Raw genomic sequence first — 17625 nt, forward strand, 5'->3', positions numbered from 1 at the left:
TGCAAATATGACAAAATGCAAAGAAGATACCAATGTGAGATTTCTAAAGATAGTTACAGCACTTCACCCAAGATAGAAGAATCTGAAGTGCCTTCCAAAATCTGAGAGGGACGAGGTGTGGAGCATGTTTTCAGAAGTCTTAAAAGAGCAACACTCTGATGCAGAAACTACTGAACCCAAACCACCACAAAAGAAAATCAGCCTTCTTCTGGTGGCATCTGACTCAGAGGACGAAAATGAACATGTCGGTCCGCACTCCTTTGGATCACTGTCGAGCAGAACCCGTCATTAGCATGGACACATGTCCTCTAGAATGGTGGCTGAAGTGTGAAGGGACATATGAATCTTTAGTGCATCTGGCATGTAAATATCTTGCGACGCCAGCTACAATAGTTCCACGCAAAAGCCTGTTCTCAATTTCAGGTGACATTGTAAACAAGAAGCAGGCAGCATTATCTTCTGCAAATGTAAACAAACTTGTTTTTCTGAGCGATTGGCTAAACAAGAAGTAAGACTGATTGGACTTGTAAGCTCTAAAGTTTTACATTGTTTTATTTTTGAATTCAGTTATTTTTTGTACTTAATTCTACATTTGTAAGTTCAACTTTCATGATAAAGAGATTGCACTACAGTACTTGTATTAGTATTTTTCAGTTAACCTATTTCTTTTGTTTTTTACAGTGCAAATATTTGTAATAAAAATAATATAAAGTAAGCACTTTGTACACTTTATTCTGTGTTGTAATTGAAATCAATATATTTGAAAATGTAAAAAACATCCAAAAATATTTTTTTAAAATGATATTTTATTATGGTTTAACAATGCGATTAATTGCAGTTATTTTTTTAATTGCTTGACAGCCCTAATATTTGGAAAAAGCATCATATTAATCACTGTTCAGTGTCATGTTCACATTTATTATTTCCATTTATAGTGGAAACATTTAATAATAGATTATAACAGCATAAACATGGTTAACAGTGATATTCATCTTACATCAAAGGTTATATCCTGGAGAAATACCATGTGACTGCCAGCATTGTTCTACCCACTTTACAGTGATTGCAGCATAATTATACGTAAATCCCATGAGAATAGGATTTAATAGACCATTATAGAAGATCAAACAGAGAGGTTAGATAAGGCATTTTTTTTTTTTAGTCCATGCTTACCAGAGGCACCCTTAAAAATAAAAACAACCCACAATATTTTCAAACCCATGACTGAGCTGTGGATGGCCTAGTTAAAGTATGAGTCAGTAGAAATTTCTTTCCAAATATGGATATCTGAAGGCTGTTTTTTTTTACTTTAATGACACCACAGCCCTTTTTTTCTCCAGGTGGAGTCAGAGGAATACCTTCAGGAAGTCACATACTTCATGTGTATCCTCGTAATCTGCCATCTCACGCCCTGCAACACATTGTGTTAGCAGGACATCTGGACATAAAGGATCAAGCTTCCAGTGAGCCAAAGGTACATGTTCAGAGTAACAATACAGGACTGGACAAACTTTGTATAATTTAGTAACAACCCACTAAAATATGTTGTTAAGTGACTACTAATGGAAGGAGATCAAGCTGTACATTAAGCATATGAGACCTCATATAGGGGCATAGGTAACATTCTAATTAACCTTAATTGTTCTTCATACAATTGTAAATAGTAGTAATGTGAAGATGGTATAGTGAAAGTTCCCATGTAACTGCTCTGCATATATTATTATAATAGTTCACTAAATGGTAGTCCTATGTGTTCACAAAGTGAGACTTTGCTTTGAGACTTGCAACTGAAAGGTAGTGTAGTCCCAAGTATTTTACCTCCCCTCCCTCCCCAGAAAAGAAAAGGTGGCTGGCCTAAAGGGAAGAAAAGGAAACCTCCAAAGGAATTTTCAGCTCCTCAAGCCCCTACAACAGGGTAAGTGTGTTATATAATAGCATTTTTTGTTCAGATAATTTACTGTTCTCTTAATATGCGCTCTTGTATGCAGTATATTAAAGCAACTTGGGGCTCTGAACTGTAGAGATTTAGAGAATGCTAAAGGCTTTGGGAGTGGTCTCTGAGGGCAATTAAATATTTATAGCTTGGAAATGTTAGAAATCCTCAAACTGCATTTTGATGGACACCTTTTATTAATCCCACCAGTACAAAAGTGCAGGGGTAAACTGATATGGCTAAAGGGAATGTATTGTAGGTTGAGCAGTCATGTGTCTTTGCAATCTATAGGTTAGTGCAGATTTGTGTACCCATATGGAAATTTTTCTTTATAATGATTTGAGGGAAGGTTCACTTAGCCATGTGGGAGTTGTATAACTAGCAGTTCCATAACTTTATAAAGGATTAACTACCAGGCAGTATTTCACATATATATTGAAATATATACGTAAGCACAAATGAATCTTACTAGTTTATGTATTGTTAATTGCTGATATATTGCCCACTGTTGGTATTAGGTATGTAATATTCTTGAATGAGCGGAGAATTAAAACGAAGGCCAAACATCCAGATTTGCCTTTTACTGAAATAACCAAGATGCTGGCTGCTCAGTGGTCTCAACTTTCTCAAGCAGGAAAGCAAGTAAGCCTTTTCATTATCATCTTATAGCATTAAAAGAGGCAGCAAACTAGAAGAGGCATATTATAGCAAGTATTGTATCTCTTTTGCAGAAATATATTAAAGAAGCAGAAAAGGATAAGCAAAGATATATGAAAGAATTGAAAGCCTATCAAGACTCTGAAGCCTATCAAGCTTTCTTAGAGAGAAGAGCAGTTCACAAAGTGAAGACCCTGTGTGGTAAGTTAGAGAATTATAAATGTTAATTATTTTAAAGAAATGAAGGAATATCCCATTCATACCCTAACTAAAATTGCTAGGAAGAGAGTTCTGGGAGACCCAGGTTTTGAAAACGTCTCACTGTTACTACATTTTTTTAATTTCATCAGGCTATTAATTATAGTATCATAATTATTAAGCCTTAAAATTCAAGGAAAGCAGAGATATATTGTGGATGTGTTGAACGTCTCAGTTGAAGAAATTTTTGGCAATGATTGTTTACGCAAGTATGTATGATATTGTAGATTAATAAAGAGGTGCTTTAGTGTCTACATTTTATCTGATTTGCCTTTTAATTATTATTATTATTTATCATCATCTACTTTAGACTTACTGTCTACCTCCTTTAAGGCTTTAAGGCTGAATGTACTTTTAGAAACTGACAGGTTTCAGAGTAGCAGCTGTGTTAGTCTGTATCCGCAAAAAGAACAGGAGTACTTGTGGCACCTTAGAGACTAACCAATTTATTTGAGCATAAGTTTTTGTGAGCTACAGCTCACTTTATCGGATGCAAACTGACACTCCCTGGAATAAAGTGAAGAAAGGAAATAAATACTAGATTGCTAAAACAGTGCATCTCTTTTTACAAGAGAGGGGAAAGGGGCTGAGTTGTCAGCAATTGTCTATCTTTACACCCTAAATTTCCCCAGCTTGTGCCTATTCTTTTTCAATTATGCATTGCAGTGCTTACAGCAGATCCTGTAATTCAAGTTTACAACTCCTTGACCCTGTATTCTGTAATTCAGATTAGAATTTTGGTGTATTATATCAGTAAATACCAATTGCTAAATAGAATTACTTTAAGTTTCTATTGCCTGTGCAAAAAGCTCCTGAAAAAGACTGGCACTTCATTTGCATTATTGCTTGTATTGCATTGTACGGTAATTTTGGTAGTTATCTTTGCAGTTAACACAGCAAGCTTCTTTCCACTGGGAGCAGTTCAGTACACTATATCGGCAGTGATGCGACTTGAGCAATTTTTTAAAAAAACCTTTGTTAAAGGAATGTCATGCTATGTTTAATATTTTGTTAGGGAGTTGTGAGAGAGAATCTTGGACACTTCCTTTCAAATCCTCTGGAGGAAGAAAATGATAGAGAGGGCAAGTAGCTATTTATGAAGATTCAGAGAAGTATCTTTAAAAAAATACACCTTTATGTAGATCTTATGCTAGTTTGGTGTGCTTTTTAATTTTAATGTGCTTAAAAATCTAATCCCATTGAAGGAAACAAGTATTTTTCCTTTGAAAAAAAACATTAAGAATTTTTTATCACATTATAAAAGGATGGTCCCCTTAAGATTCCCACTAATATATTGTGGCAAAACCTGGGCACCACTAGACCAGTTATTAGTTGAATTTTTTTTTCCAAAGTTGCTTGACTTGTTTTCTGTATTACAGTTAAAATAATAGAACTTGGTTTTTCCATCAGGAACAGTATCATTAGGAAGTAGATCCGAGAATGAAGCTCTTGCTTTGTCAACAATAGATGTAAGTACATGGAAACTCTATTTGAGGTGAGAGTGGGAGGGAGAAAGCTGATAAGTTTTAACTAGTTAATGTCAGCTAGCTTATTTTAATAACGACATACAGTGTTGTACTCACACAAAAACTATTCTAAAAAAATGCTAACAAATCACAAAGTCAAGCACTCAAAAATTAGGAAAGGCCAGAATTAAGATTGTCTTTGCAACTCTAGTTCTACCTCCTTGTGTGCATGCATGATTATGAGGGCTTCTGGATTTTGATTTTAACACTGCCAGTATAAAAAATAAAAAGAAATTGGTGTTTATCCAATGAACAGCAGAAATGGCTATTTTTATCTACGGTAGTACCTCAGAGTTACTAACGCCCCAGTTACAAACTGACCGGTCAGCCACGCACCTCATCGGGAACCGGACGTACACAATCAGGCAGACCCAAAAAAAAAGGCAAATACAGTCATGTGTTAAACCTAAACTACTAAAAAAATAAAGGGGAAAAGCAGCATTTTTCTTCTGCATTATAAAGTTTCAAAGCTGTATTAAGTCCATGTGCAGTTGTAAATTTTTGAAAGAACCATCATAATGTTTTGTTCAGAGTTGCAAACATTTCAGAGTTACGAACAACCTCCCTTCCCGAGGTGTTTGCAACTCTGAGGTTCTACCGTAAGGGCTTGTCTGTGTGGACCAGTAATTGTTTATGACAGGGATAAAGTGCACTAATGTGTTGTGCATTATTTGTCATGTGTAGACCCTGTTGGTGCACACTGAAGGTATGTCTACACTGCACACTTCTTTTGGCAGGGCGTAGAGTACATCCACGACATGCTCCCCTGGCACAGGTATAAATAGCTGCATAGATGGTGAGGCACTACATAAGCAAGGAAAGGCATGCCTGAACCCTGTCTCTATGTTCCCTACACGGCACTCTCCTTACCCAAGCATTGCCTATTTTAGCAGTGTGTCCCCCACTGCTGGAACCTTTTCCCCCTCCTCTCCCCCGTCTCCCCCCCCCCCCCCGAGCCTTTCACTGATGTGTAGCTACATGCCACGGTGTGGACGCAGCCCACGTTTCAATGCTGGGGGTAGCAACGCGTTCACAACATGTTGCCGCAAGTGATGTGCAGTCTAGACTAGCCTAAATGTTCCTTAGTGCTATTAGAAATAGTACTACATTAAAGGGAACTATGGAACACTTACAAAGAGATTACTCATACTAGTATATTCTGCTGTCGTAAGTAGCGTATAAAATTTACATTATTCAATACAGTATATACAAAGAGAGAGCCCCGAAAAACCCCAATTTTTGGGCATCTGAATAAAACTCTAAAAAATTGCTAAAAATAAACTCTCCAAAATGAAATTATTAAACCCTGAAAAACAGAAGCACTAATTATAATAAATCTTTAATTGAATGATCACGTATTACTTTTCCCTTAGGATTCTTCCTCATTCAGTGCACACAATGGATGATGCTCAGTGCATGAATCAGCATTGCACATAACTTCCTTGTCTGATTTTAAAAAAGCAAAACCAAATTATTTTACTTGGAATTGTGGCAACATGAAATCTGCATTCACTCGAACATGGACATAAAAGTTGTGACAAAAATTTATGGAAAGTAATTGCTCTATTGAATATACTCAATTGTTTTTCAAACGTACTGCTAATAATGGCTTGTAAGTCATTTTACTCTGCATATTTGCCAATAAAGAAACAGGGCCAGAGGATGTTTAAGTGTGTGACCTGAGGTAGGCCATCAAGTTAGCTGAAGAACTAGGAGTAGAAACCATTTCTCCATACTCATAGTGCCAGTCTCTCTCCACAGGATCAAAGTGACTCTTTACATGGACTATCTTAGTCAGTTGTTCTATTGTGCATGTCGTTCTGTCACACTTAAAGGAACCTCTCTTGGCTGCATTTCTCTATTTTGGCAGCCTACTTTTTCTTATTTCATTCACTGTGTACGTGCCTCGGCGCTAATTCTGCACCATCCATTTGAATAACTGTAAGTATCTTTTTCCCAGGGTGGCACTTTACACCTGGTTTATGTGTTTTATGGCGACCCACCTTCTGTTTTAGTGACTTCTAACCCTCATTACAGCACATTTATTTGTTATCTGCTTAGCGCCTTGATCAGTAAACAAGAAGACAATAATAGTGCTCTCCTTTGACATTATTGCACATTTCAGCACTTCCTTAAAGGAAGCAATAAAACCACTTAGGCCCAAATCCTCTGCATAGACCAAGTAACTTATATCAGTACTGATGATCTCCATGAGAAAAAGTGGAAGGAATCTTGAACCCCAGGCAACAGAACTGCTTTGGGGGTGGAAGCCCATAGGAGGGGGACTAGAAGACTCGAATAACAGTGGATTCTCCAGCCTCCACTTTCACCCACTGCAGCCTTGAATATCCCTGGAGTGACAGGGCAAAGGAGCTCCCATGATGAAGTCCAGTTAAACTAGTATCACTGTCCCTTGCATCCTCTGTGCCCATGGAGTCAGGATTTGCCCTGAAACCAAAAAAAAAACCCTACATAATTCTCATTGTCTTGTGAAATCTTTTTGTGACCCATGCCTTGATGGGATCTGGTTTGTATGAGGAGCAAAGGAGGTTTCAGGGGTTTTTTGTTTTGGTTTGGTTTTTACCTGATTGCAGTAGGTAATGTTTCTTAATTACTCATTATTTGGCAGATACTGAAAGATCCTTCTAATTCTCGCTATTCTGCCTCTTTCATCAAAACAGAGAGATGAAAGTGATGACCTGTATTGTCGGACATGTAACCAGTTTTTCAGTTCTTTTCATAACAAGAAAGAACACCTTATGGGAAAGCAACACTTACAGAATTTAACAGGTAGTGTTAAAATTGTATGCTAATCAAGCTAGCTTGCAATTCAAACAGACTATCAACTGGTATTGGTACTAATATAAGATGGTACACATATCTAGTGCATTAAATAGCTGGCTCTTAGAGCATATAGCCTCTTCATAGCTAATATAATCGGTGTCCCATTATAAGACTGATTTTTCTCAAATATATACTTTGTAACCGAAAAAGAAAAATCATGCTTTCACGTTTTTCATTGACTGGAATTTGTTTTAATTATTTTGTAATAATTAAGTGTATTTAGAAATTAAAAACTTAGTGACTCATTTTTCTTAATAATTTTGTGAGTTTTTAATATTTTGTATAATCTGTTTTGCCTGTAGCAGCCCAGTGACCACACAAAATTCTAATTCATAGGAACTTCGGCTTATGCATCAGGCAGCTTTCAAGGAAAGGAATAATAAAATGTTCAAGAAATTGCTATTTCTAAAAGTAGGCACAAAACTCTATTCTGTGATGGCCCTTGTCATAGATGACCAAAGCAAGGAGACTCTGATTTTTGCTTGTGATGGAGCATGCTTTGCTCATCCAGGATTTTTACCATCTTTTCAAATGTACCAAGCAATCTGTTTCATTTTCTCTGACACAGTTTTCTTACAATTTCAGTACTAGTCGGAGAACTAGGATTTTGGTTTCCTACCACTGATAGCTTGGCAAGTACTGTTCACTCCTTCGGTTTGATGTGACCTAGTCTTTCCACAACAATTTGTCTTTTTGTGACACGCACACAAAATAAAAGATTAAAAAATAATGAGTAGGCAATTCCACTTTGATTTTAAAAGGATAAGGGTGTTAAGTGTGAACAGGACACTTGTCTATCATATCACTTTCAAAACCCAAGCATTTCCTTATTAATCTATTTGCTTTCCATTGTAAATCTTAAAGTGCCCACATAATGAATACATTATCCTTATTGAGAAAAGGAAATGCATATGGCATCGCAACAAAATAAACTTAACTCTGATAATAATGCTATTGGTTCTACAGTAATTTTTAAAAAACAAAGCACAAAACCCTCTAGGGGAAAAATAAGTCGTGACATATAAACTTATTAGTGGTATGTAATGCTAAGCTTCAAACAGAAGTCCATATACATATATTTGTACAAAATCAACAATATTTTACTCTTTTTACTACTAAAGTACATGTATAGCAGTATTTCCAAGACAGACCAATTATTATTATTATACCAAAAATTTTCTACTGCCAATTGATAAATATATTTAACTGATACTTGTGAGTTTATACTAGAAGATGACCTCTGAAAGTGTGTTTTGAACTTCAGTGCCTATAAAGCTCACCGATTTCAGAGATATCATGGAGAGACCTGGCTGCAGCATGCACAGCCATGCTCTTGAGTATGGGGTCTGAAATCCAGTCTATTAGATAGTTTAAGTGGGTTGTCTGATGATAACGTCTGAAAGGCCAGCTATTCTGAGAAGCTTTATGTGGGAATCGTCTCTTTTTTCCATGATTTAACAAAATGTAAATTACTGGCTCAGTTTGAATTCATAAGGTCCCTTTTACACATCAATTTTGCTATTCTAATAAATGTTATATAATATCAGGTTATTTCTGTCAAAAAAAAAACAAAAACAAAGTATAATCACCAATAAAGGAGGTGGGAGGAACACATCAACAGCTAACCAGAACATTGTATTTAGGTTAACTGACTATTTTTCCCTGTTCTGTGTGTAAGGAAATGTCGAATGCTGTCGCATGGTAACTATTGGTATGTGGTGACTGTTTAGTGCTCACCACTGTACCATCTAAAAGTTTTACTTCATATAAAAACTTCAGCTATATTCAGGCAAATCTTTGTTATTCCAAAAATGTGGAATGTGTTGCAATATCTTTGATTTTAGAAGAAGTGGTTAATTTTTGAAACCCATTTAATTGTTTTATTTATTTATTTTGTCCAGGGGAGTTTGAGAAAGAAATGGCTGAATTCTCTAAACATCAGAAACTGCAAAAAGAGAAGGAGGAAAAAGATGAGTCAGAAGAAGAAATTGACTCTACAGATGTGTTTCAGTTTGGGGGCCTGACCTCCCAGAAGAACTTTGCTTCATCTGATTTTTGTTTTTTGCAGGAGTTTATCTTCAGACTTCTGAAATGTAAGTTGTATATTCTGAAAAATAAATTGTAGAGAGAAGTCTTTTTTTTTTATATTAAATGCCATCAAACTGGAGCCAGAGGTGATCCCCATCACTAGGACAATATTATTACCTCAGTACAGCCTCAGCCTCAGAAGAAATCAGTATCCAGTTCTTCAAAATCTAGAATGTGGAACTCCTCTACAGAAGGTCAGTCTAGTACCTTTGCCTCGCTACTTCCTAGCATGGGCTCATACAAGTGGACCTTGTAATTGAGCTGTCAATTCAGTGTCCTCCCAGTGACTGTTGAGTCTGCTACCTCATTGGCTGCAACAGAGTGGTTATCCCTGATTCCTGCAGGTCAGCAGCCTACATCTGTTCCAAGTAGGCCAGAGGCTATGCTGTGGCTGCCAGTACTGCCTTCACCCTTGCCTCAGGCTGAGGACCCTCATCTGGGCTAGGTGAAGTTCCCCATTGGCACTGGAACACTCTAGTCAGGCTCCATCACCTTTGGGCCTAGTACCAACTCTTTACATCTTCTGGGCTGGTACCAGCTCCTCCATGCCACACTTTATTGGTGGCTAGGAAGCCATCCATTCTTCCTCCAGTATTGCATCCTTGACATGGATCCAGTTCTTGGTAACCGTGGACCCCTCCTGGTTCCTGGAATACTCTGATTCCTCATCAGACTCCAAAGTAGGCTCTCCGGTATCCTGGTACTGAGAGTCTAGAGCTTCCTCACGTTCCCATTCCTGCACTCAGACAGGGTTCTGAGAGGACCTTAGCCAGGGATTGGGATGCTTGGGGGGCAGATCTGCCTAGGGCCCAGTCCTATACCAGTGCCCTCAGTACCCCTACTGGATGCCCAGGGGGATGCCTCCAGGTTCCAGATATACTTCACCACTTCCTGATACAAGTAGGCTTTCCAGGAGGGAGTCATCTCCTGCCAGTACTGGGAGACCAGTCACGGTTGGTACCAGTGAGCCTTTGGATCTCAAGCCGAAGACTTCTTTCAGCCCATTCCAGAAGAGTATAACCCATCCTGGACCACAAGAGTAACCTTGGGGGCTTTCACCCTTGCCTGTCATGCAGACATCCTGCTCATCACCTGATGAGGTCCTCGTACCAGAAAGATCCTCCCAGGTACTGGGTAACTTTAAGGTACATCAGGAGCTCCTCGAGAAGATGGCAGCCTCCCTGGACATTCAAACTGTTTGTTTGATAGTCTCCATCCCACGCCACCAGGGAGGGTTGCCCTGCCCATAAGTGAGGCCATTATGCAGCTAGCCAAAACCATCTGGTAAACCCTTGCCTCTACTCCAGTTGTGGCCAAAAGAACAGAACATAAATATCAGGTTCCGTTCTAGGGGTTTGAACAGTTCCGTTTACATCCCACACCAGATTCACTTGTTGTGGCTGTGGTGAGTGAGAGGAGCTGGTAGGGCAGAGATGAGGCTACCCTCAGGGACAAAGATGCCGAAAAGCTTGACTTGTGTGGTAGAAAAATTTATTCTACAGCAAGTTCATAATTTCACATTACCAACCATGGCACTGTGTCGTCACAGTGTAGTTTTTCAAACTGGGAGGCAGTTTGGGAGGTTGCTGGCAGACTGCCAAAAGACTCCAGTTGCTCATTGCAGAGGGACGTTTCATTTCTCGATCAGTCATATGGCTTCTTTAAATGCAGCAGATTCCACAGCTAGGGTCATGGTGACAGTAGTGACTCTGCACAGATCCTCCTGGCTGCAGACCTCCAGGATTCCAGCAACAAACAATTAACAACTTTCCTTTCAAGGGATGTGCTCTGTTCTCATCTAAAACAGATAAGGCTTTGCACACACTAGTGGACTCAAACAGTGTTGAAATCCTTGGGCCTCTGTATGGTGATGACAAAGAGGAGACAAGATATCGTCTTCAATTCCAGCCCAAACAGTAATACTGTCCTTTTTTTGTTTGGCTGACCAAGGTCACAGAGAAGAAAAACGATGCCTTCTACTTCCTTGCACTCTTCAGCTTTGCAGCCACAGGCCCCAAATTAGTCATTTTTACTCTTATGTCACGGACAGCATGCTATTTGACCTGGATCTCATTGATCTGTCCCCATCTTTCTGGGGCACGTTGTCCTTTTTCCTACATTCCTGGCAGGCCGTCATCTCAGATAAGAGTGTACTAAGCATGGTGGAATTGAGATATACCCTCCAGTTCCTTTCTATCTCCACCCCTCTACCTAATCCTCTGCATAAGCACAAGTAGAGTTTCCGCAGAGCATTGGCTCTTTTTCCTGGATAGGACAAAACCCTTTTGGGTGTCTTCCCTGCTGCACATTTCTTATGCAGAACTTATGAGAGGTCATCCTGTTACAACTGAGAAGCTCTCAAAATGGATCACCAACTGCACTACAAAGTGTTAAGCTGTCAAAGGAGTAATGCCTCCTGACAAACTTAAGATGCACTCGACCAGAGCATGTTTGACCTCAGCAGCATTTGTGGCTAACGTCCCAATTATGGACACCTGTCTTAGATTCAGACATTCACCAGGCATAATGCAATGTCTGCTGTAGGAGGATACAAATATAGGGGAGGCAGTTCTACAGTTCCTGTTACCCTAGGAGCTCGGAGCCTCATTGTAACAGCTTGGCAGTCACCTACACTGTGGACACATGCAGGCACTCGAAGAAGAACAAACAGTTGCCTTCTTGTAACTGTTCTTTGAGATGTGTTGCATACATCGATTACACAACTCACCCTCCTTCCCTGACACATCAGAGTCTACCATTGGTTCTGGTGCAAAGGAACTGAAGTAGGGGAGGAGTGACTTTGCCCTTTATACCCTCATTTTGGAGCACAAGGAACAGAGTGGGTGGGTCCGCCCCTACAGGTACAGCTAGGCAAAACTCTCATGCACCGGTGTACGCAACGCACATACACTACAGTGTAATAGAACACAGCTTGAAGAACAACAGTTACAAAAAGATGAGTAACTATTTTTTGTCTTTATTTCGATACATTGATAGTCATCTGGCATGCTGTGACTGTATAGTAGTTCGCCTTTGCTGTCATATGTCTTTGTTATGTAGCGACCTCTAACTTTGAAATTGACTCTCAGTGGGCAGCTTTGGTGTAGGTAGGGTTAAGTATAATTTCAGTTCTGTTTCTTTTATGGTTTTTGTTCAAAGGTGTGTAGAAAATATTACAATCTAAATTGAAAATTATTTTTTAACAGTTAAAGAGTTTGAACTTTGTGAACTGAAAAGAAGTTTGACAAAGGCATATGAAGACCAGGAAAGCTTAAAAAAGCAGCTGGAGGATCTGAAGGTAAATAATCCAATGTCTGAACACTAAGCATGCACACAGACATGAAGGTTTCTGTTCCTTTTGTAATCCTACTCTGCTTATATGAATTTTATGGTGAGTTTTTTTGTACTCTGAAAACGTTTGAGATCTGGTGTAAATTGGCACAGTTCCATTCAATTCAGTGAAGCAACAGCAGTTTAAACCAGCTGAGGCTCTGTCTCCTTGTTTGTTTATATCACTCTTGTTGTTCATCTCTGAATTCTTTGAGGTATGTAATGTCCAGAACTGAACTGGTGCGGCCCAAGTACAGCAGAAAAACCACTATATTTGTCTTGCCTGTAATACTCCTGTTCATGCAGTCCAAGGGCCTGATCCCGCAAACAGGCATATGGACTTTTACCCCCCCCCCCCGATGGAGTCCTGTTGATTTCAGTGGGATTCTTCAGAATAAGGCTTTGTATGTCCATATCGATTTGAGTGTTGAGGCCCAGTATGGCATTTGATTGTTTGTGACCAGCATTAAATTTAGCCAGATTCAGACCTGTTGTCAGCAGGTCATCTCCACTGAAGCAAGGAGTTCCTCATTTACACCAGGTCTCTTTTTGACCTTTCCTTTCATGATCCACTTTAATTCTCAGGTCTTTCTTTGCTGCTCTTTTTCTATCACTTCCTACACAGTTGTCTCTCATTTTTACCACTATGTCCATTATTACTCAACTTCTTGAATTTTGGATAATTTGTACCTGAGTTTTAATTAACTGGCTTAGTATGCTGTCTGAGCTTTCTTGTTCATATGCATGCACTTGTATTTGCAAATCTCAGCCCCTTTGTAGTGAAAAAATAATTTGTCCTCCCCCTATCATTGGGCAGATTCCACTGTATACAAATGAGAAATGATGAAATTACCAGAATGACACTTGTGAATAGAACCAAAAGCCAAGTAACTTTTGCATTACCATGCTGAATTTATCTGATTAGTTCAATTTGGCAAATGTGGGCCAAATGTTCAAATCTGGGAATAAAAGATGAAATTATTTTGTCATTTTTTTTCATGTACTGCTAGGTGACTGTGATGTGTTCTTAAGCTAAAACACCTTTTGTCCAATTTTAGAATCAGCAGTTGAAGTTGGAAATGGATTTTGCATCTATAAAGGCATATAGCGGTACTTTAGAAAAAGAGTTTGAAAATTTAAATATGATTCCAATGCTGTTCCAGTTTCATCTGCAAATAGTGGACACGAGTAAGTCAAATTTTTTTCTGTGATTGATCTTTTGTTTTACTGTTGTTCAACAGATACCATTAAAATCTTCTTCTGAGGTAGTTTCTGTGAAAATGACCATGGAACTTCTGGGCTATTGACAGTATGTCTACACTACAATATAACACCCGCAGCTGGCCCTCATCAGCTGACTTAGGCTACAAGGCTGTTTAATTGTGGTGTGCATATTTGGGCTTGGGCTCTGGGATCCCATGAGGGGGAAGGTTGTTTAATTGCAGTATAGACATCCACTGACTCCAGTCCCTTGCTGTCACAGGCAACCACATCCCATTCATAAACTTGTCAGGTTCTATCTTATCTTTAGTTAGGTTGTTTGACCCCATTATTTCTGTTGAAAAGCCGTACCTGAACTTCACTACTCTGATGGTTAGAAAACGTCTTAATTTCCAGCCTACATGAATTCATGTACTATTTGTTCTTGTGCCAACACTGTTCTTGAGCTTAAATACCCTCCCCTAGTGTTTACGCACCTGATTTATTTGTAGAGAGCAATCATATCCCCTCTCAGCCTTCATCTTGCTAGGCTAAACAAGCCAAGCGCTTTTAATCTATCATAAGATGTGCTTTCACTCATCTGGTCATCCTAGTAGCCCTTCTCTGCACCTGTTCCAGTTTGAATTCACTTTCTTGAACATGGGTGACCAAAATTATACGTAGTGTTCCAAATGAGATCTTATGAGTGTTGTACTCAATAACATTAATACTTTCCTATCTCTACTGGAAATACCTTGCCTGATATATCCTAGGATCACGTTTGCCTCTTTCATGCTGGCATCACATTGCTGGCTCATAGTATTCCTGTGCTCAACTAATATACCCAGGACTTTCTCCTCCTGTGTTTCTAACTGATGAGTCCCCAGCACGTAGCTGAAATTCTTATTAGTTCCTAAGTGCATGACCTTGCCCTTTGTACTATAAAATTTCATCTTACTTCTATAACTCCAGTCCTCCAGGTCATTCAGTTCCTCCTGTATAATAATCCAGTTTTTATACATTTAATCTGTGCCATGTTAATTTTATATCATTCTTGTATTTTCATCAAAATGTCATGCGATGCCAAGTCAAACGCATTACAGAAGTCTAAGTACATTACTTTAACACTTACCTTTATCAACCAAATGTGTAATCTCGTCAAAAAGATTATCAAACTAGTTTGACCAGATCTGTTTTCCATAAAACCCAGGTTCATTTGCATTAATTACCATTCTTTCTTAACTGAGTCCTGCATCAACTGCTCCTTTATCTTGCCCAGGATCAATATCAGGCTGACAGGCCTATATTTACCCAGGTCATCCCATTTACCTGGGAAGTTAAAGTCTCCTGTAATGACACAGTTTCCAGTAGTATTTATAGCTCTAATAATAATATTAAAGAGATCTCTATCCATATGCAAATCAAGCCCTAAGAATCTGCTATAGAACGTCTTTTACAATCCTTCACCAAAGTGATTTTGTCCAAAATAATTCTGTTTTACCCACGCAATCACTTCTTCTTTCTTTACAGTCTACCACATTATTGACACACAATGCTACTCCACCACCCTCACTTTTACTTCTTTCTCTCCTGAGCAGCACATACCCTTCAATACCTGAATAACAGGCACGATTGCTATTCCATCATGTTTCTATTCTTTCAATATCTGGTGTCACGTCCTGTACCGCGTGTTCTGATTCCTCCATTTTGTTGTCCAGGTTCCTTACCATTGCTGGACAAGCATCATTCTCTCTGACCTCACCCTGTTTCTAGCTGGATTCATTATAGTCCTTTTGTTTCCCATGCTCAAGTGTTCTGAATTAAAGCTGGAATAGTTACCACAAGGAAATGAGAATTTAAAGCCCTCTGGACTGGATCCCACCATATCTTACTGAGCTTTTGACTGTCACGGTTACCAGGCAACTGCATCTCTGACCCCTCCTGATTTCTTCTTGCATACCCCCTCCCTAAGTCCCAGTCCTCGAGCCATCCCCTCTCTCTTGGGGTGGGATCATGTGTTTTTCCCCAGAGCAGGTCCTGGATTGCACAACCATGGTTTCCCTCCACATGTCTGACTTATGTCAACACCCTGCAATTCTGTTCCCTCTGAGACAGTGACAGTGGTAAGCAGTGACCCAAAAGCCACCTTAAAGCAAAGCATCATTTATTTAGAACAAAAGCAATTAAGAGAAGACCATCTTAAAAACAATAGGACACACTACACACATCTAGCTTACCAGGTGTTTAAACATATTCTACCTGGGGACTCTTCCATAGAGCCTCTCTCTGTCAATTTGTCTCCCTGTAGAATTCACTGACACTCCCTGGAGAGCCTTGGCAACTCAATGACCCCTTCACAGGAATCAAATAGCTTTTTAGCTGTTTGTAGCCCATTTGATTCCTAGCCTGGCAAAACAGCTGTGTCACTTCAACCTAGAGACTTGAAGTATGCCCTTGTCTCATAATTGACCCGGATATTTGCTGCAAAGTTGCTTATCTGGGACCATTGTATATTGCCGTCTTGCTTGTTCTTCCCGCAGCCCCCCTATTAAGTTAAATCAGTGCATTCATACAGGAAAGTTTTAAAACCTCAGTGTACAGTAACTTCCCCTTACTGACCAGTGTTCATAACATTATTGCATATCCACATCTATCACACTGACATTCTACGTACTAGCTCACGTTAGTAGGCATGCATCTTTAAGGCATGTTGGCATATAAAGTTTCTGCCTTTATTTTTGCCTCTGCTTTTCTGAGGCTCTTGATATCCTGCACAAATATATTAGTGTTTTGCTCCTTTCAAGAAAAAGGGTCTTGACTTTTTTTCTTTTCCAAAGGCTTTTGCGCACATTTTAATATTTTTGTGTTTATTTCTAAGTGTTATGAAACAGCTAGAAAACTGCTGGATAGACACCATATAGACACAAAATTATTAAAATGTATTCATGTAATAATGAAGTCCATAGCTGTACATTAGCTATATCAGTGGTAGAGCACAATATCCTTTAAATCTGGCATGCTAGAATTTGAGATGTCTTTGCTGAGGACAAATAAAGAATGCAGATTGACCTAGAGAGAACAGAAGTGCACAGAACTGAATAGCATAGAAGTATGGATAGAAAGTTAGGAAACAAGGTTCATCTTGGAAAAATTAATCTTCCTGGAAAAAAATTACCCAACCATCATATGCTTAATGGGGGACAGATCCTTGGAAAACAGTAATGCTAGAAAAAGATCTAAAGGTGATAATGCACAGCAATGCAATATAACAGCAAAACAGCCAGTCTGTGTGTTGGGTTGCATATACGCAGTGGTATCATGTACCAAGGAGATAATAGTCCCCCTCTCTGCACCAATGATGAGACCACTCCTATTATATGGAGGTAGGTCAAGATGCTGATAAACTAGAAGGAAGTCCAGAGAAGTTTAACTAAAATTCTTGAGACTGTAGTGATTGATGTATGAAGAAAGAATGAATTCGCTAAACAGGAATAGCATGACTCTTAAGACAATAGAGGTATATTATAACTATGTACAAGTGTTTGTAAAGTATAAAAAGCAAGTAAGGAAAGAGTTGTTTTAGGGTAGTCTCAATGGTTATAACTAGAGCTGAACTGATAAAACTGAGGAAAGGAAAAAATAGGGTGAATATCATGTAACAGTTTTTGGTAATGAGATCTGTTAGACTTTGAAATTAACTTTTAAGGAAAGACAAATTGATAGAACCCCTGTTGCTTGTCACCTGACACTAGACTAAACAAAATACTTAGGGTGAGATCCAGGCCTCAT

General features: G+C 38.9%; 1 protein-coding gene across 5 annotated transcripts in view; it reads left to right on the forward strand.

Annotated features, from left to right (window-relative positions):
* LOC311519864 (uncharacterized protein) overlaps positions 1 to 17625 on the forward strand; it is a 40131-nt gene that overhangs the window by 11580 nt on the left and 10926 nt on the right. For all 5 annotated transcript variants that reach the window (XR_014711398.1, XR_014711399.1, XM_084626865.1 and 2 more), the window contains 9 exons: positions 1341 to 1474; positions 1836 to 1915; positions 2452 to 2575; positions 2665 to 2791; positions 4259 to 4317; positions 7056 to 7164; positions 9120 to 9311; positions 12513 to 12604; positions 13695 to 13824. Coding sequence is in view for 3 of the 5 variants with exons in the window: in XM_084626865.1 (XP_084482991.1) it covers positions 1341 to 1474; positions 1836 to 1915; positions 2452 to 2575; positions 2665 to 2791; positions 4259 to 4317; positions 7056 to 7164; positions 9120 to 9311; positions 12513 to 12604; positions 13695 to 13824 (1047 nt within the window). In the remaining 2 variants the exon portion in view is untranslated. The remainder of the gene's footprint in view (positions 1 to 1340; positions 1475 to 1835; positions 1916 to 2451; positions 2576 to 2664; positions 2792 to 4258; positions 4318 to 7055; positions 7165 to 9119; positions 9312 to 12512; positions 12605 to 13694; positions 13825 to 17625) is intronic.

Source organism: Lepidochelys olivacea (genome assembly GCF_965140295.1).
Source record: "Lepidochelys olivacea isolate rLepOli2 genome assembly, chromosome: 4".
Classification (NCBI taxonomy): domain Eukaryota; kingdom Metazoa; phylum Chordata; order Testudines; family Cheloniidae; genus Lepidochelys; species Lepidochelys olivacea.